The sequence below is a fragment of the Sus scrofa genome, chromosome 1 (genome assembly GCF_054392235.1).
Source record: "Sus scrofa isolate SSC_HxYL_T2T_F1_AM1 chromosome 1, Sscrofa_HxYL_maternal_Yorkshire_Landrace_v2.0, whole genome shotgun sequence".
Classification (NCBI taxonomy): Eukaryota; Metazoa; Chordata; class Mammalia; order Artiodactyla; family Suidae; genus Sus; species Sus scrofa.
The window spans coordinates 205,644,946-205,670,904 of record NC_139383.1 but is presented as its reverse complement, the minus strand read 5'-3'; the positions used below and the strand labels follow the sequence as shown (position 1 = coordinate 205,670,904).

The window sequence follows — 25,959 nt, the reverse complement described above, 5'->3', positions numbered from 1 at the left end:
TTTTTTTTTTCCCACTGTACAGCAAGGGGGTCAGGTTATCCTTACATGTATACATTACAATTACAGTTTTTCCCCCACCCTTTCTTCTGTTGCAACATGAGTATCTAGACATAGTTCTCAATGCTATTCAGCAGGATCTCCTTGTAAATCTATTCTAAGTTGTGTCTGATAAGCCCAAGCTCCCGAAGAAGATATACAGATGGCCAACAAACACATGAAAAAAATGTTCAACATCACTGATTATAAGAGAAATGCAAATCAAAACCACCATGAGATATCACCTCACACCAGTCAGAGTGGCCATCATTAATAAATCCACAAATAACAAGTGCTGGAGGGGCTGTGGAGAAAAGGGAACCCTCCTGCACTGTTGGTGGGAATGTAAACTGGTACAGCCACTATGGAGAACAGTTTGGAGAGACCTTAGAAATCTATACATAGAACTTCCATATGACCCCGCAATCCCACTCTTGGGCATCTATCCGGACAAAACTCTACTTAAAAGAGACACGTGCACCTGCATGTTCATTGCAGCAGTATTCACAATAGCCACGACATGGAAACAACCCAAATGTCCATCGACAGAGGATTGGATTTGGAAGAGGTAGTATATATACACAATGGAATACTACTCAGCCATAAAAAAGAATGACATAATGCCATTTGCAATGGATGGAACTAGAGAATCTCATACTGAGTGAAATGAGCCAGAAAGACAAAGACAGTACTTAGTTCTTCTAGCACCATTTCCTGAAAAACCATTACTTCATCTATTGAATTGCTATAGTGACTTTGGTGAAAATCAATTGACTATTTTTTTTAAGTGGCTCTATTTCCAAACTATTCTATTCCATAGATCTATTATTTTCCTACCTTTAGGTTAATATCATGCTATCTTGATTACCATATCTTTACAGTTAATCTTGGAATCAGGTAATGTAATTCCTCCAATTTTGTTCTTTATTTTTCTAAGGACTATTTGTAATTTCTATTTCTTGTACAAGTTTTATAAGTTGTGTCTTTCAAGGACTTTGTTCTTTTCAGTTAAATTTCCAATGTCTCATCATAAAGTTGTTCATAATATTCTCCTATACTTTCAATGTCTAAAAATCTATTTTTATGTCTAAACTTTCACTCCCACTAATAATATTCAGTGTTCTTTTTTTTAACTTCATCAGTTTTACTCGGAGTACATCAATCTTACTAACCTTCTTAGATTCGATTTGGGCTTTGTGGTTTTTCTCTATTGTTTAGCTTTTTTTCTGGTTAAAGATTTTCTGTTTGTCTTAACTGGCTTTTAGCAGTTTGACTAGGATTGTGTAGGTGTGGTTTTCTTTGAAGTTTGTTAAGGCTTGTGGATCCATGAGTTAATGATTTGCATCATATGTGGAAAATTCTTGGCTTCATCTTCTCTCTCCCCAAATCTTATATTCCAAATACATCATTATTATGCACTGCCTAGTATTGTCCTAAAGGTCACACTTCTGAAACCTTCTTTAATCTCTCCAATTCATTCAGGTAATTTTATTGGTATGGTTTTAAGTGCACTGATTTTTTTCTTCTGCAGTGTCTAATCTGATTTAAGCCCATATGCTGGTTTGTTTGTTTGTTTGTTTTTTGGTTCAGAAACTATATTTTTCAATTTGTTAATTTTCATTTTCTTTTTATTTAGAATTTCTAGTTCTCTCCTAAAACTCCCCCTCTATTCACACATTACACTCACTCTGTCCCATAAATTATTTTAAAATTTTTTAATTTTTTTGTCTTTTTAAGGCTGCACCTACAGCATATGGAAATTCCCAGTCTAGGGGTCAAATGAGACTACAGCTGCCAGCCTACACCACAGCCACAGCAACTGGGGATCCAAGCCGTATCTGCAATCTACACCACAGCTAATGGCAACTCCAGATCCTTAACCCACTGAGCAAGACCAGATATCAAACCCATATCCTCATGGATACTAGTTAGGTTTGTTACCACTGAGCCAAGACAGGAAATCCCTATAATGGTGTTTTAATGCCTTTACCTGCTAATTTTTATAGCTGGGTCATCTACAGGTCTGCATCTAGTGGCTCTGTTTTCTCTTAATTGTGGATCAAATATTCCTTTTTTTCATGTCTCAGTTTTGTATTGTATTCCAGACACTGTGTATAAAATAACAGTGATGATTGAGTATAATATTTTTGGTTTGTTTAGGTTTGATTTTTTTCCCCAAAAGTAAACTCTCCTCTATCAGGTAGTTGAGTTAGAAGTTGATTTTCAAATAAGCTAGGCTACAGAATTATTTAGTTTATATTCATGATTATCCTGTGTTTGGCCCCAACCCCTACTGCCTCTTTAACCTCTGCCTTTTTGGTCATCGGTGTTGGGAAACAATTTTTCATGAGTCTGTAATTCTTCTTCACATTTTCCAAGCAGGCACACTGACTGTCTTCCACACTGATAGTCTCTCAGACTATTTGTTCAAGGACATTTATATAGCAAACAGCCTTGAAAGATAAGGGTAGCTTCTCTACTTGGGACAAAGAACAAGTATGCTTACAGCCCAACATAAAACATTTGGGTTCCCTAAGCTCAGTGTTACTTTCCTGTAACAGAACCCACTGGATGTCCAGACATCACCCAACCCTCTTTGCACCATCCTGTGGGAACTGGGGCTTGTGGAATCAATGCAAATATGTTGATTCTCTGGCTACTGCTCTAGCTGCAAGTAAGAAACTATCCATTATCTTTGATCCATGAGTTTTGTGTCACTCATCATCCACAGTGACCTTTATCTCCCTCTGTTGACTGCCTTCCAGATACCTGAATTTTCCTTAGAGCAACAAGGCCACTCTACCTTGCCCTTGAGAGCTTATATTCTCTGCTTCTCATCATCTGTCCCTCTGAATTGAGAAGCATCCTAACCCCACTGTCCAGATCTTTTTTATTCGAGAAATATCTCCTCCTGGTTATACCACAGAGGAATTCTCGAGTGCTCTCTAGTGAACACAGCTAGCATGTATTCACTTTCTAAGCCTCCACATTTCTTGAACACACACCAAAATATAACACATTATACCACAGGAAGGTAATGGTAGGTATTAGCCATTCAGAACCAGATATTCCTCCTTGGTCTTTTAGTCTAACCCTGCATGATTCCCCTAGGCCATAATGAAAATGGAAAGACCACACAGAGCCCATGTAGCTCTTATGCGAATTTCAGACCTGGATCAGAGAATCTCTCAGACTATAATTTTCCTAGGTGCTCTCCAATTCTATATTTTCAGAAGTAAAATTGCCTAGTATTTGCAGTATATTGCTTAGAAAGATGGACACAATAGTATCTCCCATCCCATATACTTTTTGTAATTAGAGTTTTCCACTACTCTCATAAAGCCATGGAGCCTCCCATTAAGACTGCACTGGCTCTCTGACTTGATTTTACCGAAAGAACACAGTACAAGTGAAGATGTGTGCCTTCCTGTGCCAGGTTTCAGAAACTTTGTGGATTCTGTTTCTATGCTCCTGGAATACCTCCTGCTGGAATCCTGTCTTACACTCTATCAGGAAGCCTAAGCTGGTCATGTGGAGAAGCTACAAGAGAAAGAATCAAGGTGCCCCACTTGCAGCTTCACCTGAACCCAGCCTTGAGCCAATCTGCTAGCTGAAAAGTAGCCACAAGAGTGATTCCAGGCAACAGAAAAACCACCCAGCCAACCCACAGAATCATAAAAAAATAACCACATTATGGGTTGTTATACAGCAGTTAAACAATATTTAAGGCCAGTATTTAAGGAACAAAGACAACTTGGTTTTGAATCCCACTTACTCTTTCTCTTACTAGCTTTGTGCCCCTCACAAGTTATCCAACCTCTCTACAGAGCTAAATGTCCACCTCTTCTTTCATAGGAAGACAATTTTCACTGGATACACAACTGGCAGGCTGTACCACGTTCCCAGACTCCCTGGCATTTGGGAATTATGCAGCCAAGGAACATGAGCAGAACAAATGTGTGCCACTTCTTGGTCTGGACCCTAAGACATTGGACATACACTTCTTCATACTCTTTCCTTTCTGAAAGACTGGAACACATATGTGCCCATAACCTAGCTTCAACCATCAACAACAAAGACAACATACTAAAAAAGAGCCAGAGACAAGGTGACAGGAACCTGGTTTCCTGAATGATCATGTGGAGCAGAAAGACCCACCAGTCTACATGTACTAAACTATAGCACAAAAGAAATAGGCTTCTGTACTCCTTTTTTTTTATAGTTGATTTATAGTGTTGTGCCAATTTCTTCTGCACAGCATAGTGATCCAGTCATACATATATATCCTTTCTTTTTCTCATACCATCTCCCACAATGGTCTGTCCCATCAGATTGGAAATAGTTCCCTGTGTTGTATAGTTGGAACTCATTCCAAATGAAATACTCTTTAAGCCTCAGTATTACTAGGTTTCTTTTTTATAGTACTTTAGCCTTTACCCTAACAAATATACCCTCTGTATCTTAGTTTTAAATAATGCTTGAGATCAATTTGAAATTGTTCAATATTCTTTCCATGAAGGAGAAATAAGAGGAACATTATCAAATTATTAGGGTCTTTTGATATTTTTCCCACAGGAAAATTGTCTTGCAGCAATTGAACACTATAAGAGAGTCTAAAACTATGTTGTGCAAGAAAATGTCTTATAATTTATTATAAAGTACAATGTGTTCAAGGCCACAAAAAAATTTTCATAATTTTTATTTAGTTGAAAGTATTCTAAGAGCACTCAAATTACTCAACCTGCTATTGGGCTAGGGTTAGTTGCTCATGTCAGCAATGTGTATTTTTGAAGTGTCCAATCTCAGTACTTAACCAAAGGAGGTAAGGGTCCTGTTTCAAAATGGATATTAAACATTTTAATTTATTAATAATAAATAAGGCAATTGATTATTACCAGATGTGATACACTACTAAAGAGCATTAGATGTACTTTTCTTTCTGTTTTGTGATCCCTTCCATTACTGTGGGGTCAATCATGGAGACTATATGATTGAATGGAATACATGTCCTGTAATTATTTTTAACCCTTGAGGAGATCACTCGAGGGTGAAGCAACCAGAAATACAGGACTAGGAAAGCCAATTTCTATGGGAGTGGATTAAGCACAAATCCTTTATTTGAATATTCATACTTAAAGGGAATTCTCTCTGAAATCTCATTTAGAGCAGTCCTTATACAACAGGAATTTTGGTAAACTTGTAAGCTTTGAGCAGATGTGGAACAGACAAAATGTAGCCCGATGTTATCAAAGTCTGAAAAAAAATCACAGAACTGTACTACTTTATGTGAGTCTGCCAAAATTCATACTGGATGACTCACTAGAAGTTTATAAAATAAAAATATGCATGATTCCTTACACAAGTATGTTATTTTTCATATTTATGGCTGTTACAGAATTTTTGTTAAAACTGGTGACAGTATGTCTACGAAAATAACCATTTAATTCAAGAATAAGATGAAAACAAGCTTTGTTGCACCTTTCTTCACAAATACATGAATAGATTCTTGATGTTTTAAGGCCTGTTTTGGCATTCTAGGATTGATTAGTATCGGGTGTGAGAGACAAGGATAAAAGCCAATACCCACTTCCAGGACATTAGGAATATTAAAGTCCTCATGTAGGGGGGAGTTAAGGCAATGGTAATTTATGTAAAATAATGTGGATAAATGTTGAATAAAAATCAGACAACCTTGTGGTCCAGTAGGGGTAGAACAAAGACCAGATGTCTCCTTCTGTCTCCCAGATGGGCCGGAACCACATCAGGAATGTGATCTCTACCACCAGCCTCCAAGTTTAACCCCAGGGTGTGATGGAGAAATTTCAACAAATACATATTAGAAGCTGAAAAAATTAGCACTGGTCCCATATCACGTTCAGTGAGCTTGCTTCTATCTTCCTAGTTGCACCTTCCTCCTAGAGATCTGGCGATTAACAAACAAAATTTTGAGTTGTAGATGCAGATGTTCAGGGAAAAGTTTTACTTTAAAATTTAACTCTTTCAGATTACTTACGATAAAGGGACCAATGACAGCTTTATTCTGAAGAATCCTGGCAAATACCACTTTAACCCAGTGACTAAAGTTACCATTACCAATAATCAGGTAAATTGGCACCATCTGCCTCCTAACATGGTGCACTGGGAATAATGCAACCATTATTATATAAGTTACATTGTAACTTATATAGTACTCCTACCCAAAATGCATAACCTGAATCTGATCCTTAGAAAACATCAGCTAAACCTAAAATGGGGAGCATTTTATAAAACACTGATTTATATTCTTCAAAAATTACATCTTGAAAGACAAATAAAGGCTAAAGGACTATCCACACTAAAGATGTAAAGAAACATGATGACTAAAGGAAATGCATAATCTTAGGTTGGAACCTCTGGGGAGGGGGAATGGAGAAGATTACTATGAAGAAACTTGAATAGAGACTGCAAATTATAAAATAGTATAATAAATATGCTATTATTTACTGAATTTGATCACTGAACTATGGCTATATATGAAAATGAGCTAATTCTTAGGAAATATATACTTAAGTATTTAGGGGCAAAGGAATATGACATCTGCAACGTATTCTCCAAAGGTCAAAGAAATATCGTGTATATACAAAGGGAAAAGGCATAACAAAGTAAATGTGGCAAGATGTTAACAACTGTTGAATCTGGATTACAAATGTATGGGAGTTCTTTGCAATATTCTTGCAACTCTTCTTTAAAGTTATTCTAAATTTTTTAAATGTCTAAATTAACTTTTAAAACGAAGCTATTCAGACTTGAAAGATAAGAAAAGTTATCATTGTTTCAATGCCTACTATATTGGTTAATAACATTGGAGAATTCTAGAACTAAAAAACAAAAACAAGACAGAAAAACAATGTCTATCTCTTAGAAAACTAAGAATGCAGATCACTAGAGCTACTTATTAAAGACAGTTTTACGTGTTCATGTACATGTTCAAAATGGTTATTTTTCAGAGTGCTTTTCTTTCACGTAGTTTCATTGGAAATACCTGGGGAGTGAGGTTGTTTCAAGTGGCCATTGTTGACCACCTATCTAGAAAGATAAACTTTGATAAACTTTGAATAGTACAGGAGTCTGTACTATATATGGCGTACTCCAAATCCAAAGATTGACGCTCTTCTACAAACTCATTCAGCATCACTGTGTCCCCATTGTGTGTCAGGTTCTGCATCGTTTGTGGGCTGACTTAAAGCATAATCACAGTTCCCAGGAGCCACAGTTCCAAGATAGCTATCTTCAAGCCCAGATCTCTTTCCTGAGCTGCACTTCCACACAGGCCACAGCCTACTGTATATCTTCACTTAGATGTCTGACATGCCAAAATGCACTCCAAATCTACATATCCTCCAGTCTTTCTGTTTTTGATAAATATGGAAACCTTCTAGTTGATTCAGGGGGGAACATGGGAGTCACCTCTACCTCTTCCATTTCATCAGCACCCACAGCCAATGAGTTCCAAAGTTCTCTTGATCCTATCTTGAAATATAGCTTCATCTACTTTTTCATCTCCATCTAAGAAAGCAAATAATTCACTGATTTAGATCACGAAGTATGGAGTAAGATTACTTGGATTGAAATCCAAGCTCCAGTCTCCTAGTTTTGTGTCCTTAGACAAGTTATTCTGCCTCACTGTGCCTTAGTTTCTTCATCTGCAAAACTGGGGCCAATAATTGCATCTATTTCATAGGATTATTACAGTAAGTACTCAATAAATGTGAAATATTGCTGTCTCCTTTGCCGCCACCCCAGTCCAAGTAACCGTCATCTCTCGACCTCTTATTGATACCCATAATTCCACATTTGTACCTCTATAAGGACCACAACTAGAGGATCTTTTTAAAACACTGACAAAAGCATGTCATTCCTCTGCTTAATGTGTTTCAGTGACTTCCCGCTGCCCATAAATACAATCCAAACGTTCTTCTAAAGGCTAAATGTCCCTGCATGACCTACCTAGTATTCCTCCAACTTCTGACAGCTGATGACCACACAATGGGCAGTCAGTTGACAACATACTACACAATTTTGGTTTAAAAAAAAATAAAACCCATCCCAATATTAAATAATAAAAATATAATGTAAAAATAAAAATGATAATGATTACATGCAAGTGTAAAGTAGAATATTGCTTGTAATTTTTCAGCAAGGCATGTAGCTCCAACTTAGATCAGTTTCCATCCACAGATGGGTGATTTATTTTCTTATATTTTCTAATAAACTCAAAAATCCTAAATCGCAATTGTAGATATCAGGAATGGCAGTTAAGGATGGATCAGTCAGAGAGCTTACAACTGAATTAAGCAGAGAATCTAAAAAGTATATGATGATTTTTCACTGAGATCACTTTCAAAACTCTGTCAGATGCTAAATCAAGGAGCACATCACACATAAGGGCAGAAAGGTTAGCAAATGAACCAGTTCCAAATCCCCTCTGACAGCATCCAGTTCTGAGAGCATTTTTTTCAGGCTCTGCTATAATATTTAGATATGAATTTCAAATACACTCTAATAATATATAATCATTTTTTCTGGGTCCAATGAAGAATATAATCATGGGCTGGGGAAAAAAAAAATCAGACTCTCAGCAATGGAGCCCTTTTCACTGTAAGTCAATCTTCATAACAAATTCTACCATTTTACACCCAACATTAAAATCTTCCTATGCCAGCTTCAAATTACAGATCAGGCTATTTGAAATTCTGATATCACTAAGAGACACCACTTGAAAACCTATTTCAATACAAAGTTGTCATTATCATATCATCAAGAAGAAATATTTTTATCTCTTCCCTAGTTGAAAAAATGCAACATCCTTCCCCTCCGTTCTCACCAACAATTCTCCCTCTCTTCTGTATTAATTTTCTCCATTTTATTAGGTCATTCACACTATGCTGTTATTTCTTTCTTTAAAAGGAAAAAAATCCCTCCAATTTCTCTGACTCCTCTCTTAAACCTCCTGTCAGTTTTCTGTCCCTGTCAGCTCCACCAAAACCACTCTTGTTGAGATCATCAGTGAACTTCTAATTGCAAAATCCCACAGGCATTGTCAGCCATCCACCTACTTGAACACCAGCAGCCCTAGGCACTGTGCATGGCTGCCTCCTTTGGGGCACCTTCCTCCCTTAGCCTCCTGGACACCACGTCTTCTCATGTTCTTGATTGAGGCACTTTCCTTGCTCTCTCCATCCCCTTTGCTCCTCTGACTTCAGGAGGTTTCTCTTCTCTCCATCTCCAGCCCCAGCTCTCCCCTGAAATCCAGGACCAGACACACCATTTCCAAAAACCTAAACCTTGGTCTTCCCCAGCACTCCAAGTCTCTACTCACAGTCCCAGTTAATGGAGTTTCTCCTTCTTTTTTTTTTTTTTTTTTTTTTTTTTTTTTTTTTTTTTTTTTTTTTTTTTTAGGTCTGCATGTGTGGTATATGGAAGTTCCCAGGCTAATTTTTTTTATAGGGCTGCACCTGCGGCATATGAAAGTTCTCAGGCTAGGGGTCAAATTGGAGCTGCAGCTTCTGGTCTACACAACAGCCACAGCAACACAGAATCCGAGCCACATATGCAACCTACATCACAGCTCATGGCAACACTGGATACTTAACCCACTGAGCAAAGCCAAGGATCAAACCCACATGCTCATGGATAATAGTAAAGTTTTTAACCTGCTGAGCCGCAGTAGGAACTCCTGGAGTTTCATCTTTCTAAGCCAGAATTGTTATGGTTCATCCGTGATTCATCTTATTCTCTCATAACCTACATACAATCCTTCACATCACTGGTATACCTGGAACATGACCTCTTCTCTCCACTTCCTCTCTGGACCAAGCCACCGCCACATTTCACCCAGATTCCTACAGCTCATCTCCATACTTTCATCCTCCCCTCCTGCTCCATCTGTGTTCCTCATAGATACCAGAGTGATCCTTTTAAAATATGCCCAATACGTCACCCCTCTGCTCCAAGTCTTAAGTGGCTCATCATCACATGTGGCCAAAGTTCATACCAGGACCTAAAAGGCCCATGGCCTGGCACTCTGCTTCCCGCATCACTTTGTCCCTCCCTCATTCTATTCCAGGCACAATGGAGCACAAACATTCCAGAGATACCATCAATTAGGGCCTATTCACTGGCTGTCACTCCATCTAGATTATTCTTTCTCTACCTATCAAATGACCTCCATCAAACATTCAGTCTGAGAATTGCCTACACCCCAACCCCATCCACCTACTGAATGATTATCCTCTTCTTACTATAATCTTATTTTCCCACAGCACTTTTCACTGACTAATTTATATACTTACATGTTTATTTTCTTATTATTTATCTCTTTCCACTAAAATTCAAGGTAGCAATGTTTTTTATCTAATTTGTTCATTACAACATCCTCAGCACCTGGTTGCTCAATGGATACCTGTTGCAGAAGTTAATAAACGCATGGTAAATTATACTTTCAGCCATTTTCCTAAACCTACATTATACATTTAAAATCAGAGAAACAATAAATTACTTTAAATGATTCTAAACAGATATTCCATGTTCCTGGATTGGATATTCCATGTTCCTGGATTGGATATTCCATGTTCCTGGATTGGAAAAATCAATATTGTGAAAATGGCCATCCTACCCAAAGCAATCTACAGATTCAATGCAATCCCTATCAAATTACCCATGACATTTTTCACAGAACTAGAACAAACAATCCAAACATTTATATGGAACAACAAAAGACCCAGAATCGCCAAAGCAATCCTGAGAAACAAAAACCAAGCAGGAGGCATAACCCTCCCAGACTTCAAGAAATACTACAAAGCCACAGTCATCAAAACAGTGTGGTACTGGTACCAAAACAGACAGACAGACCAATGGAACAGAATAGAGAATCCGGAAATAAACCCTGACACCTATGGTCAATTAATCTTTGACAAGGGAGGCAAGAACATCAAATGGGAAAAGGAAAGTCTATTCAGCAAGCATTGCTGGGAAACCTGGACAGCTGCATGCAAAGCAATGAAACCAGAACACACCCTCACACCATGCACAAAAATAAACTCCAAATGGCTGAAAGACTTAAATATACGACAGGACACCATCAAACTCCTAGAAGAAAACATAGGCAAAACACTCTCTGACATCAACATCATGAATATTTTCTCAGGGCAGTCTCCCAAAGCAATAGAAATTAGAGCAAAAATAAACCCATGGGACCTCATCAGACTGAAAAGCTTTTGCACAGCAAAGGAAACCAAAAGAAAACAAAAAGACAACTTACAGAATGGGGGAAAATAGTTTCAAATGATGCAACGGACAAGGGCTTAATCTCTAGAATATATAAGCAACTTATACAACTCAACAGCAAAAAAACCAATCAATCAATGGAAAAATGGGCAAAAGACCTGAATAGACGTCTCTCCAAAGATATACAGATGGCCAACAAACACATGAAAAAATGCTCAACATCACTGATTATAAGAGAAATGCAAATCAAAACTACCATGAGATACCACCTCACACCAGTCAGAATGGCCATCATTAATAAATCCACAAATAACAAGTGCTGGAGGGGCTGTGGAGAAAAGGGAACCCTCCTGCACTGTTGGTGGGAATGTAAACTGGTACAGCCACTATGGAGAACAGTTTGGAGAGACCTTAGAAATCTATACATAGAACTTCCATATGACCCCGCAATCCTACTCTTGGGCATCTATCCGGACAAAGCTCTACTTAAAAGAGACACTTGCACCCGCATGTTCATTGCAGCACTATTCACAATAGCCAAGACATGGAAACAACCCAAATGTCCATCGACAGAGGATTGGATTCGGAAGAGGTGGTATATATACACAATGGAATACTACTCAGCCATAAAAAAGGATGACATCATGCCATTTGCAGCAACATGGATGGAACTAGAGAATCTCATCCTGAGTGAAATGAGCCAGGAAGACAAAGGCAAATACCATATGATATCACTTATAACTGGAATCTAATATCCAGCACAAATGAACATCTCCTCAGAAAAGAAAATCATGGACTTGGAGAAGAGACTTGTGGTTGCCTGATGGGAGGGGGAGGGGGTGGGAGGGATCAGGAGCTTGGGCTTATCAGACACAACCTAGAATAGATTTACAAGGAGATGCTGCTGAATAGCATTGAGAACTATGTCTAGATACTCATGTTGCAACAGAAGAAAGGGTGGGGGAAAAACTGTAATTGCAATGTATACATGTAAGGATAACCTGACCCCCTTGCTGTACAGTGGGAAAATAAAAAAAACAAATAAAATTAAAAAAATAAAATAAATAAATAAAAAAATTAAAAAAAAATAAATGATTCTAAACAGGCTTAAATAGGAAGTAAAATATGGCCTTCAGATTCAGGCATGGGCTTAAACCCCTTCTCCAGCACTTCATCTACCAGCTCTATGCCTCAGCCTGAGCCTCCATTTCCACTGAAGAACAACGGAAATCATGGCACCTGTCTTTCTGATTTGGAAAAGATTCAACACATGATAAGTGTGCAACATTTCTCAGCACAGTACCTAACATATAATTGTTGTTCACTAAATATTAGGAGATCCAGGAGTTCCCATTGTGGCTCAGAGGGTTAAGAATGCAACATTGTCTCTGTAAGGATATGGGTTCCATCCCTGGCCTTGTTCAGTGGGTTAAGGATCCAGCATGGTGCAAGCTATAGCTCAGATCTGGTATTGCCGTGGTTATGGTGTAGGCCGGCAAGATGCAGCTCTGATTTGACCCCTAGCACGGGAACTTCTATTTGCCGCAGGTACCACCCTAAAAAGAATAAATAAATAAATAAATAAATAAATAAATAAATAAATAAATAAATGTTAGAAGGTGCACCTCCCTCTTCTCCTTCCTCCTTGATTACAGGAAGAATTATTTGCTCCATCTGCTGAAGGTTGAGCAGGGGTGGAAAAGTATTTCAATTTGCATGCCGTCCAGTTTGTGGCAGGTGCCTTGAGCACCGTGTTGAGGACTTGGCAGCCATATCTAGACTCTGCTGGAACCAGCACACCACGATGACACCTATCCTGGCATTGGAGGGGAGAATGGTGGCATCTGAGCAGAATTTACCACCCAGGATTTAATAGCTTACCTTACTGCCTCATAGGAGAACCCTCTGCTTCTCCAAATCCTCATTTGACTTTTCTAGCATAACTGTGAAAGAAGCTATGTAATACCACAGTGTCAACTGTAGAATTATTTCAGAGGTTAAGGACAGCTTAAGGAAAGACAGTGGAAAAATCTATATTTCTACAAAGGCTTATGCAACCAATTGAGCTGTCACTTCATTTTATGGAGTCTGCTGATTTTATTCAGTTCTGGGTCTAAAACCACAGAAGGTTAGCTAATCAGGCTTCACAAATCCCATCTCCGCAACCAGATTTTGAAAGCTCACATTTACTTTAGAAGCTTTCCCAATAACATAAAGAGAATTTCAACATTTTTTTAAAAGATCTTCAGTCCAGAATAATTTAAGATTAAGCATTATATTGATTCCAGGGCTGTACAAATAACTGCATGAGACAGATGTTAACCAAAGAAAAGAACTTGAGAAGTGGATGTTGTTATTCTCCCATGATGCTGTTATTCTTCCAACTGACTGTGTGTGGTAAAGTATCTCATGTTATCATGGCATAGAGAATGTGACAGCTTAATTTTTTTAAACATGTATTATATACAAAATACATTTTGGAGAAAGGAAGCAAGTACATAATATTGTACTTAGTTCTTTGAAAAAAAAAAAAAAAAAAAAAAAAAACGTGGTACCAAAGGCAGTCAACTTATCTGACAATATGCTTTGGTATCTAAAGTAGGAGGAAATAAAAATTTCCTATTAATAATAGTGCCAAATTTACCTACCTACCAGAAAAAAAATTAGGCCAAACAAAAGGTTAGATGGCTCCTATTCCATATCAATTCAAGAATAATGTAGCTAAAGATATAGTCATAACATCCAAGCTTACACATTCCAATCCTATTTGGATTATTCAAGAGATATCCAGGAATACAAACAAGAGAGAAGGGTATTTAATTGCAATCTGTGATTCAGGTATGGTTGGAATCAGCTGCAGAGATGAGAGACTAAGAAGTCCAGTGCTTTATCAACACCTTCAGTAAGTGGAATGCCATGTAGATAATGGCCTGAGGTACTGGAGTTCAGAAACTGATGGGCTACCTCACATGGCTTCCACGATCCCTGCAAACAGATCAAATGAGGTGTGCCTTGCAGGGCACGGCACTAAATGTTGCTGCATGTTCCAGGCTCTTCAATAACAGGCCAAAGGTTACCATTGGTGGGTGGAAACTGCATGTAGAATACTCAATGTTTGTGACTCACCACCTTTCCTTAACACAGTCAAGCAAAGAGCAAAGGTTCTACAGCCAGAAATTCTGTGAATTGTGTGATTTCTGGCTTTGCCACTTCTAGCAGTATAAGCAGTGCTGTGTCTTAGTGACCTCCTCTGTAAGGTCATAAATTAATGGGACCTGTCTCATAGAGTTGTGGTAAGAATTAGATATGTTAATACATGTTAACACATAGAGACCTTGTTATGATCATCACTATGATTACTGGAGTGCTATTACTATCGTCATTAGTCATTTTTTCCACTTCCTTTCCTGACATTGTTTGAGGTTTCCTCCCTCCATCCCATTCCCCATCTTCAGCCCTGTGATTCCACAGGCACCAAGGGTAGAGCCTGATTGGCTTAAACCCACCAGCACATCTCACCTAATCCAAGTCAGAGAGAAACCTGGCCCTTGTAAGGAAATGCCAAGGTACCCACTCTCCTCCCTACCAGGCTGGGTGGCTGAAGAAGGGGCGCTTACCTCCATTGTGGCTGAGAGTGGCCCCAGGATGCTGAGAGCCCATTTGCTGAACCTGAAGATGGAGCCCACCTAGAAGTAGGAGGCCAAGAATGGATCCTAGTGGCTACATTCATCCCCAGATCAGCCAAACCCAGTCAGAGCAGCCCAGGTACATGATTATAAACTAGATCATGCCTTCTAGCTTAAGCTGGTTGGGGTCCAAGTGTGTTCCTTAAACCTTTTATATATTCATAACTACATTTGAGAGATATGAATGTAGTTTACTTTTATTTAAAAGACAAAAGGTCATTACTTACTGAAGATTCTCTTATAGTTTACACAAACAGAGGCTTTAAGTGACTTGGTCTGTTCAGGCTGCTATAAAGGAACACCATAGACTGTTATAAACAGCAGAAATGGATTTCTCACCATTCTGGAGGCTGGGAAGCCCAAGATCAAGGTTCTGGCACACCTGGCACCTGGTGAGAACCCACTTCCTGGTCCATAGACTGCTATTTTCATGATGTACCCTCACATGGTAGACAGGGTGAGGGAGCCCTCTGCGATCTCTTTTACAAGGGCACTAACGAGGGCTTCATCTCACAACCTAGTCACCTCTCAAAACCTCTACCTCCAAACCCTATCGCCCTGGGATAAGGTTTCAACATATGAATTTGGGGAGTTCCCATAGTGGCGCAGTGGTTAACAAATCCGACTAGGAACCATGAGGTTGAGGGTTCGATCCCTGGCCTTGCTCAGTGTGTTAAGGATCCGGCACTGCTGTGAGCTATGATGTAGGTCGCAGACACGGCTCGGATCCCGCGTTGCCATGGTTCTGGCATAGGCCGGTGGCTACAGCTACAATTAGACCCCTAGCCTGGGAATCTCCATATGCCGTGGGAAGTGGCCGTAGAAAAGACAAAAAAAAAAAAAAAAAAAAAAAAAATCAGTCTATAGTACTATGTAAAAGCAAAAGCACAAATTTGGAGAGAAAATCAGCTCAAATTACATCATAATTATCTCCTAGTGAAGCGGGCACTCACCATGTATAAGTTACCTGTATCATGTGCCCACTCCTGTGTTAGAGGGTGGGGTCAGCCCCACATGAACAGCTTGGATTGAAGGTAGAAAAGAGGTAGAAGGAAAATTGGAGTGTTATTACCAAAAAAGGAAAGCAATCTTAGATAGGAAAGAACAGCAAATTTCCACTACAGAGTCAACAACACCCTGATTATTAAAATAATAAGTAAGTGTTGTTACTGTTTTATATAGTGAATGACAGTAGTCACAGAAAGGGACACAGTCTGTGAGCCATGTTTAAAAGGAATAAAGAAAATTTCTTTATTGTTCCTTTCAGATTCAATGAAATTGAGATTTGGAAAGATTTTGAGACATAATAAAAAAAGTCCAATAGAAATAAATCTTTGGATACTTGGTGTTTGTTATACACTGGAATTAACTATGAATGCTTCATAGATGTGGGCATTTTTGAAGGACTGTCTTTCTTTGATGTAGAAATATTAAATAAAGGTTGGATGTAAAAAGCATATATGAAGTTTACAAAAACAAAACCATTTGAAGCAAACTTTCAGTTTTTCCATTATAAATTCAGTAAAAATGTTATTATTTTATCATATAAAATAAAGTAAAAAGAAGTTATATTGAGACCTCCAGAACAAAGGAGATACATATCTCATAAAATTGATTATAATTTTTTAGTTTTCCAAAAAACAAGCTAAAGTAAAAAAATAATTGACAGATATTATATGACAAACAAACAATAGATGCCAACTAGAAACCATTATTTAACACTGTTGAAGTATTCACGGTGTTTTTAATAAATCAGCACAATAAAAAGTGAATAGAAAACAACAGAAAAGAAAATTGTATAAATTTGTCTGGAATTCTCACTTCATAGGAATACTCTGTCTTAACAACTCTTATTGTCAACAGGCTGCTTTTCTAGGGCACTCAACATGAAAGCCATGTGTCCTTCTCCATAACGACTCCATCCACCCTCTGCCCAGGGGTCTCTTCCTTTCTCTGTCCTGAGGATTCTCATAGCCTTGCTTGAAGGTGTTTTCATCCCCTAACTCCCACTCCACTTATCCCACTGGGAGTCAGTTTCCAGATCTTTCCTCTCGGTCCTTTCCATGTGCAAACCCCGAATCTGAGAATGGAGCTGTGATCTCATTTCAGCCTTGGTAGTCTTTACGTCCCTTTCTTCTGATGCCCATGATTTCTAGATACAAATTAATTATCAAACGGGTGTTCAGGAAATATAAGCAGACATATTAAGTCTACAAAGTAGAATTTCATTTCCCTCCGCATTTGCTAAATTGTTTCACCACAAAGAGTTGGCCAGGAATGTGCAGGCTCTCAAAAGGATTCATTTTTGTGTTCAATTCAGTCACTACAACAAAATGCCTCCTTGTACATATCCCCTTAAATTTTGTACATATCCCATATCCTGTCATTGTTGAGAGGCCCTTCAATCCTCTATGTATTAACTTTTACATGACAATAATGCATCCTAGATAGAGGTCTAATTTTTAATTTTTCAGCAGAGGTGAAGAGCTACACCAATATTTTTCACTCTCCCAATAGATCCCACATGCAAACCAGGCAATAGATGGGGTGTGGTCCAGAATCCACAGAAGTTCGGCTGTGGCACTGACACTGTGATGCTTGTCTGCCCAGACAATGACCAGTCCAATGACCTTAGGCTTCTTGGGCTTATATCGCTAACCAGTTGAGACAATCATCAAGGATCTTTGTTTGATTCTAAGATGGCTATTCCCACAAGCTATTTCCTGCTCCATGAGCTCGATGAGGAACAACCCAGGACCACCCCAATTTCAAATTTCTCCATCTTCCAAAACACATCTCTTCAATATGGGGAATCAGGAATCAGTGTTTCTTTCTACACTGTTATCTGTCTGCTTTTTTGTTTGTTTTGTTTTGTTTTGTTTGGGGGAGGGAGGCGCACTGTGGCAAATGGAAGTTCCCAGGCTAGGGGTGGAATCGGAGATGCAGCTGCCAGCCTACAACACAGCCACAGCAACACGAGATCCAAGCCACATCTGCAACCTAAACCACAGCTCATAGAAACGCTGGATCCTTAACCCGCTGAGCGAGGCCAGGGATCAAACCTGCATCCTCGTCGATTTTAGTCAGGTTCATAACCTGCTGAGCCACAATGGAAACTCAAAATTCCCTAACCTCTGGGTTTCTATTGAGAGAGATTTAAAAAAAAAAAAAAAGTCATGGAAGTTCCCATGGTGGCTCAGTGGTAATGAGCCGGACTGGTATCCATGAGGATCTGGATTCGATTCCTGCCTTGCTCAGTGGGTTAAGGATCCAGCTTTGTTGTGAGCTGTGGTGTAGGCTGCAGATGCAGCTTGGATCCTGAGTTGCTGTGGTTGTGGCAAAGGCCAGCAGCTGCAGCTCTGATTTGACCCCTAGCCTGGGAACTTCCATGTGCCACAGGTACGGCCCTAAAAAGCCAAAAAAAAAAAAAAGGAGTTCCCGTCGTGGCGCAGTGGTTAACGAATCCGACTAGGAACCATGAGGTTGCAGGTTCGGTCCCTGCCCTTGCTCAGTGGGTTAACGATCCAGCGTTGCCGTGAGCTGTGGTGTAGGTTGCAGACGCGGCTCAGATCCCACGTTGCTGTGGCTCTGGCATAGGCCGGTGGCTACAGCTCCGATTGGACCCCTAGCCTGGGAACCTCCATATGCCGAGGGAGCGGCCCAAGAAATAGCAAAAAGACCAAAAAAAAAAAAAAAAAAAAAAAAAAAATCAGATCACCCAGAGCTTTCTGGAACAAGGCTCTAAGGATTAAGGTAGTGAAACACAGAAAAAACACACACACACACTTTGACCATTACTGGCCAAACTGGCCTAAAGAAGTTCTTTAGCTTTGCAAGTAACCTATTTCTATCAGAATTAAGAGATTTGGCAAAGAAAATTCCTTCAAGCAAGAAAAGTGAAAGTAATCTCTATAACTATAAAAAGATCACATCTAAGAAATCATGGCTGATACATGTTTATGATATGATCCATGATATATGACATGGGCAATAGCCAGAGGCTGAGTGCAGGTGACCTGACAGATTTAAAAAAAGGCAAGGAGGGGGGGTGGATTTGAAAATGTCCCCAATGGCAATGGCTCCCTGGCCTTGGAGAGGAGTAAGTCCTGCTTAGGCCAGTCCTAGGACAACCTGGTAATGTTTAGCAGTGCTCCAACAATCTTGAGGTTTAGTCTCCATGGGAGATTCGGGTCAGAACCGCTAGAACTAGGCAGCCCTCCTGCCTCACACGGTACCCTCCGCCACCAGAGGCCGGACTTCCATGTTACCGCAAAGGGTGCTTCTTCTGGAGTGGGGGTGACTCGAGGCTGGGCTAGGCATCCAACATTCCTAAGGCTGAGTCAAAACAGTCTCCTACATAGAGGCTAATCCAGAAGCAGAGTAGCTGACCCAACTGCATTATTTCCCTATGTAACATCTAGTTTCAAGCACAAAAGAAAAAAAAATAGATGGGAGAGAAAGTCTACGCTTTTTTATTAAAGTCAGATGAAAACTGGACTTAATCAGAGGAATCAGAACTTTATGTAAAAATGCTGCTGACATTTGGGAAAATTCATTTGAAACCAAAACTCAGAGGACAAGAGGGAGCCAGGGAATTAAGATCTCTTGGAAAAAGCTGGAAATATCGCCCAGCAAGATTTCAACAATGTGCTGGTAAGTTTGTGTAAACTTGGTGCTTGAGGTAAACCAAATAATGAATAGCTACAAAACCACCACTCAACCACAAAATGTCATTGACATCTGGCCCAAGATCCTAAAGTACAGGCATCTAGTAAAGAATATTTTAGCAAGTGGTCTTCATACCACTTTTAAATTCATACCTATAAACTTCTGAAATTAAAGTATATTCTTAACCATTCTATCTGGACAAGTAGTTGCAATTCTATGAAATCATGGACCTATATGAGCAATGCCAAATTGCTTTTATTTTTTTAAGATTCTATTATTCTGATTCAGGTCAGTTTTTTAATATTTAAAAAGATTTATTCTCACATGGACTCATGATCCATATAATCAACAGGCTAATAAAATGCTCATCTTTTTGACCACTTTCACTAGGATGTCTCAAAGATTTTCCCTATAAATAATCAATTCAGTGTGTGGGGTGGCGCAGGGTGCAAGGGGGAGAGTAAACAGCAATGAAACAAGTCTATCTTGAGAATATTGCCAATATTCTCAATGGCCATGATTCACTTTTGTGTATAATCCAATCTGCCAGATCTTATTTTTGAGATAGAGGTAAAAGACCCACAATTGGCTGCTTCAGGTTTCAAACATCTGTTGAATTGCCCTCCACATAGCAATAGGCATGGACTTAAATATCTTGTCTGCTGGTGCACGGTTTAGGTTAACACAGGTGTAAAAATGTTCACCCATCCAATTTCTCCTTTCTTCCTAGGCCAAGTGCTCAGTGGGCTGCGGTGTTATTTAGGTACACAGGCTGGGCTACCATGTTTGAGAACTCTCATGTCATGTTTCCTGCCTGATCTTAGAAACCTCCACGATAGTCCTCAAAGTGCCTCCTCCGTCTTTGGGATGGGGGTTCTTGACACTGTCAATCACTCCTTCACCTGCATGGATTTGTTTGGTGCAGCCTTTCCACTTGAACCAATTGCAATTTTATTACTACATAGTCCAGATGTTTCAAGTAGACTAAATGAAAATACAATTATCTAAATCACATGCAACCATAGGGGCCTTCAAGTGCTTCAGAAAGGCACTAAACATAAACAACTTAACTTCCATACTTCTTGCTTAACTTCAGCTAAACCCTCTCTGGTTGTCTACACTATCTCTAAATTATTCAGGCTGTTCACCAAAATTTAGTTCCCTCCTTCCTGGCACATGGCAGAATGATACTCCTCACCCTGGTGACCCTAGCCTCAGTATGTCTTGCCTTGGTCACTGAATGTGAGCTGGAGTATAACCTCCAGAAGAAAGCTTTAAGAGCCAATGTCACTTACTATGTTAATTTCTTCCTCTGTCACAGTAATCAATATCCTCCATGTGGCTGCTCCATCAGCTGGGATTCCTGGATAAAGATGACATACACTATACAGATACAATGAGAGCAAGATATACACATTATTTATCTATTTTATTGAAGTATAGTTAATTTACAATATTAGTTTCTGATGTACAAAATAAAGATTTGGTATTTCTGCAGATTATACTCTTTTATGGGATATTACAAGATAATGGCTATAATTCCTTGTGCTATATAGTATATCCTCATTGTTTATCTATTTTGTATGTAGTAGTTTGTTAATCCCAACCCCTAATTTGTCCCTCTCCTACTTCCCTCTCTCCTTTGGTAACAATGAGTTTGTTTTATTTCTTTTTCATATACATTCGTTTTTTAGTTATATGTCAACAAATTTGACAACCTAGAAGAAATGCACAACTTTCTAAAGACTTACAGCCCGCCAAAACTGAATCAAGTAGAAGTGGATCAACTGAACAAATTTATCACTAGAAATGAAAATGAATATGTAATAAAAACACTCCCAATAACAAAATTCCAAGACCAGGTGAATTCTACCAAACATACAAAGAAGACCTTATACCCTTCCTTCTTAAACTTTTCCAAAAGGTTGAAGAAGAAGGAACACTCCCAAAGACATTCTATGAAGCCACCATCACCCTAATACCAAAACCAGACAAAGATATTACAAAAAAGAAAATTATAGGCCAATATCTTTGACAAATGTAGACACAAAAAAATTCTCAACAAAATTTTAGCCAACTGAATCCAACATTCTTTTTTTTTTAAGATTCTACATATAAGTATAACATACAATAATTGTCCTTCTCTGTCTGGCTTATTTCACTAAGTTTAATGTTCTCTAAGTCCATTCATGTTGCTGCAAATGGCAGAATCTCATTTTTTATAGCTGAATAACATTCCATTGTTCTATGCATCACATCTTCTTAATCCAGCTGTCTGCTGATGGACACTTGGTTTGGGTCTATATTTTGGCAATTGTAAACAGTGATGCTATGAACACTTGAGTGCAGGCATCTTTTTCAGTTAGAGATTTCATTTTTTCAAGATATATACCCAGGGGTGGAATTGCTGGATAATATGATAGAACTATTTTTAGTTTTTCAAGGAAACTCCATATGTTCTCCATAATGCCTGTACTAATTTACATTCTCACTAACACTATACAAGGGTTCCCTTTTCTCCACACCTTTTCCAGCATTTGTTACTTGTAGACTTTTTGATGATAGCCATTCTGACAGGTCTGAGGTGATATGTCATTGAGCATGTTATTTTAACTTGAGCATGGAGAGTTGTTACAGCAACATAGTCTTATAGTTACACAACCTGACCTAAACACCATCCCTCTATAGGATAGAAATATTGGGATACTTAACACTATGGCAAAAGTTACTATATGCCAACACAGTAGAAATGTGAGGCCACATCTATTACACAGTGGCATATGGATATGGATATATATCAATATTAATACAGACTTATGCCCCCCCCAAAAAAACCCCTCCTCACATCGACTGGATAATTTGAATTCATAAAACTCCATGCTCAAAATTTCAAAGAAACACACAGCTCCCCCATCAAAAAGTACTTGACCCATTTGTCAAAATCACTTGCAGAGTGCCACTTCTTTTCTAAAACCAAGTACATTAATCAAACACAGAGCTTCAAGAGGGCTTCGTTTTGAGTGACCCAATAGACAAATAAATGAGCTGCCATGGCTCCTTTGTAACTGAAGAGGGCCAGGCTGACCAAGTGGAGAGAAGACTAAATCAAAAATAGGACTGTTCAAACAAAAGCAGCGTTTGGGGGCCAGAATCAAACCAATAGAGCCATCCCACATACTCTCATCTCCAAGAATGAATATGAGCCAAGTGCATGTGTGTTTATTCACTAATAAGAAGATGCAAACATCCCACATCTGGTTGATTTCTTATGTGCTACAGCCATAAAAATGTCTGTGTCTGGAATACACATTTGAGCACTGTGCTCCAATGTGGCAGCTTATAAACCTGATTGCACAGCTTATACCTATGATCTACAAGAATGTTTCCCTTGGAAACAATGAATCTCTGGAAGGTTTTCCTCTTCATTGCCAGGACAAACTGCCTAAAGTTTCTCATTTAAGTGTGTGAAGAACTGTCCATTTTTAATTTGCAGGCTTCTAACAGGTCGTGACTCAGTGAGGGATGACGTCAGATGTTATCCTACCAGGGCTGGTGTGGTGTTCTCCACTCATTTAAACCATCCCCTCTGTTTCTAAGGCAGACAGTTCTCTCCAGTTTCCATCCTCTCGTCAGCTTCTTCCCAGCCAGCTACAGGCAAACAGCCTCCCCGGCCAGAGATGAAACAGGAAGTCTGACAGCTTGAGTCGGCAGTGGGACCCCTAGTGTTTTCCCACTCCAGGTCCTGGCAGCCTGCCCCACAAGTACAAACACACACACACACACACAGAGCTCCCATTGTTGCAGCCTTCTCCAGCCCACTGATCCTAATATGGAATGCAGCAGGAAACCCATGATTTCCTGACACTCGGCAAGCTGGAGGAAGCAAGGGAAAACTCCATTAAAAAGCCCGGCTTTCCTCCATGTTAGATGTGAATTGGGAAATGGGGAAGATTTAGCAAAATTCCACTGTGTCTTCAGCCAAGCTTGGAGAACAGGAGACCAGAGTGGAAACCCTCAGGCGGTTGAAATTTCTAGACGGCCAGGAAGCCACTAGAATTCGGTGAAAATGAGGGTTTCTTAGTTCTAACTGATGGGGAAAGCAGACAGATGCTTTTAATCATTCTCCCCCGTGTGTGTTACCTTTCTTGACCAGTATGGTGAGGGAGAGGGCATGTGCCAGACGCCTGGGACACGACCCCAGGTACCCAAAGTAAGACAGAGTGATCCTCAGCCTGCCGCTGGCTTCAAGGGCTTGAGGGGAAGCAGGAGAAGCCCCGGCGGCAGCAGCCTCGGCAGCTGGAGCGGCGAGAATGAACTGCCAGGAGGGAAAGGATAGGAGCTGCGGCTGCGGCCACGAGGAGAAGAAGATGCTCAAGTGTGTGGTGGTGGGGGATGGCGCCGTGGGGAAGACCTGTCTGCTGATGAGCTACGCCAATGACGCCTTCCCAGAGGAGTACGTGCCCACCGTGTTTGACCACTACGCAGGTAAGACAGTGGAAAACCTGCCCCTGCCTGTGGGGTACATGCTGCGGGAGGCGACACCCCAGCTTCAGAGGGGCCTGGCTTAGCTCTCGTGTCAGGACTGGGTGCGGGCCTGGCAGGAGCCAGGTAACGGGCATACGCTCCCACCACTGTCCTTGCTGGAACTGTGAGAACAATGTGTGTATCAACTTGATCGTAACACACTGCTCCCCCTTAACCAAATGAATAAGCTTGGGAAACTCCCTGAACTGCCCTGTAGGTTTTGGGGCCAGAGATTTTATTCAATTTTTGCCTGAAAATTCATCAACTTTTTTTCATGTGGACATTTTAAAATGTAGTGTAATTGTATCACAATTCTTTAAAAAAAAAAAAAAATCACCCCCTAACCACATAACTGGTTAAAAAAAAAAGTGTTCTTGTCACTTCTCATATACACACTGTATGCTGTTGATACATGAAATGCTGAGATTAATAACATTACAACATTCATTTTTCTATAACAATTGGTGCTGTCCTACTGTACTTTCATTTTCCTGTGGAGGTAGGTTGTAGGAAAAGTATTCAAAGATTTTAAATACCTATTAGGTAATCTGTTTCTTAAGTTAAAAGAGACATTTTTAATTAATTATTTTAAAAGTAAAAATAAAGAGAAAAATAAGATTTTTGGTCATTTCAAAGTATGTCCCCAAAGGATGAAACATGCCATAAAATACTTTAAGATCTGATAGTTAAGATACTGTGATCAATAATTTAATTCTTTCAGGTATATATATATATATATAGTTTTCTAAAGTTTATAGTGTGATAGCTTATTTAAATGTTTCCATTTTGACTTTCTTTTTTTCTTAGTCTCCAAAACAAATCTCACTAAATTTCTTAAAAGCAAATTCATAAAATGGTTCAAGTTTACAATAGCCTAGATCGTATAACTTTTTGGAATATGGTAATCCACTTGATCACTGTGAGATCAGCTTGAGTTACAGATTTGAGATTTTGCCAGAGGAAAAGGTCTCTTCCTCCCTTTGGCTTTGGGTCCAGAGCAGCAGAGGGGAAATGGCCCACAGGAAACCTGTGTGAGTGTTGACTTTGCTGTAGGGCCATTTGAGATCCTTTCTGTAGGAAGGAGCTTCTTTTCCAGAGTTAAACAATCACCTTTGTCTCCTCTTACGACAACATGTACATGACTGATGGCCCTATTACCCAGCAGACAGGGGGAGAACCACACTGAAAATAGTATCTACTTCACAGCAAGTTTTTCTATAGTTGGAGAAATTAAGAGCAAACTTGAACGCTGGCTTCCTTAAGTTTTTCTGAAAATATAAGACTATGCCCAGAGAAGAATATTTCAATGAGAACAGAATAAGGAGAAGTACAAATAGACTTTCACTTGGAGAAGGAAAAAAAAAACTAATCATAAAATCAGGTTTGCAACTTCAGAAAGTTATTAGGATACTTGACTTGTAAACATCTTTGCAAAAGTTATTTATTTTACAACTTCTTTTTTGCCAAAAATAGGGAAATGGCTCATCTAATTTCAAAAACATTTAGATCAAAAATGGAACCCAAGGAGTTCCCTCCATGGCACAGTGGGTTAAGAATCTGACTGCAGTGGCTTGGGTCACTGCTGAGGTGTGGATACAATCCCCAGCCTGGCCACAGTGGGTTAAAGGATTTGGCATTGTTGCTGCTGTAGCTGGGATTCAATCCCTGGCCCAGGAACTTCCATATGCCACAGTTGCAAACGCTAAAGAAAAAAAATAGAACCTGAAATCTACTAAAGGGAGAGGTGTCAAGTGCTTTTAAAAATTATGGGAGTTCCCTT

The 25,959-nt window shown here is 39.4% G+C and overlaps 1 protein-coding gene across 6 annotated transcripts in view; it reads left to right on the top strand.

Moving 5' to 3' along the window:
- Positions 1-23,449: 23,449 nt before the first annotated feature.
- The window catches only part of RHOJ (ras homolog family member J), an 84,956-nt gene continuing 82,446 nt past the window's right edge, over positions 23,450-25,959 (top strand). For 5 of the 6 annotated variants that reach the window (XM_084955417.1, XM_084955286.1, XM_084955360.1 and 2 more), the window contains exon 1: positions 23,450-24,140. In XM_084955417.1, the coding sequence (XP_084811543.1) occupies positions 24,090-24,140 (51 nt within the window). In that variant the 5' untranslated portion in view covers positions 23,450-24,089. 6 annotated transcript variants of the gene reach the window in all.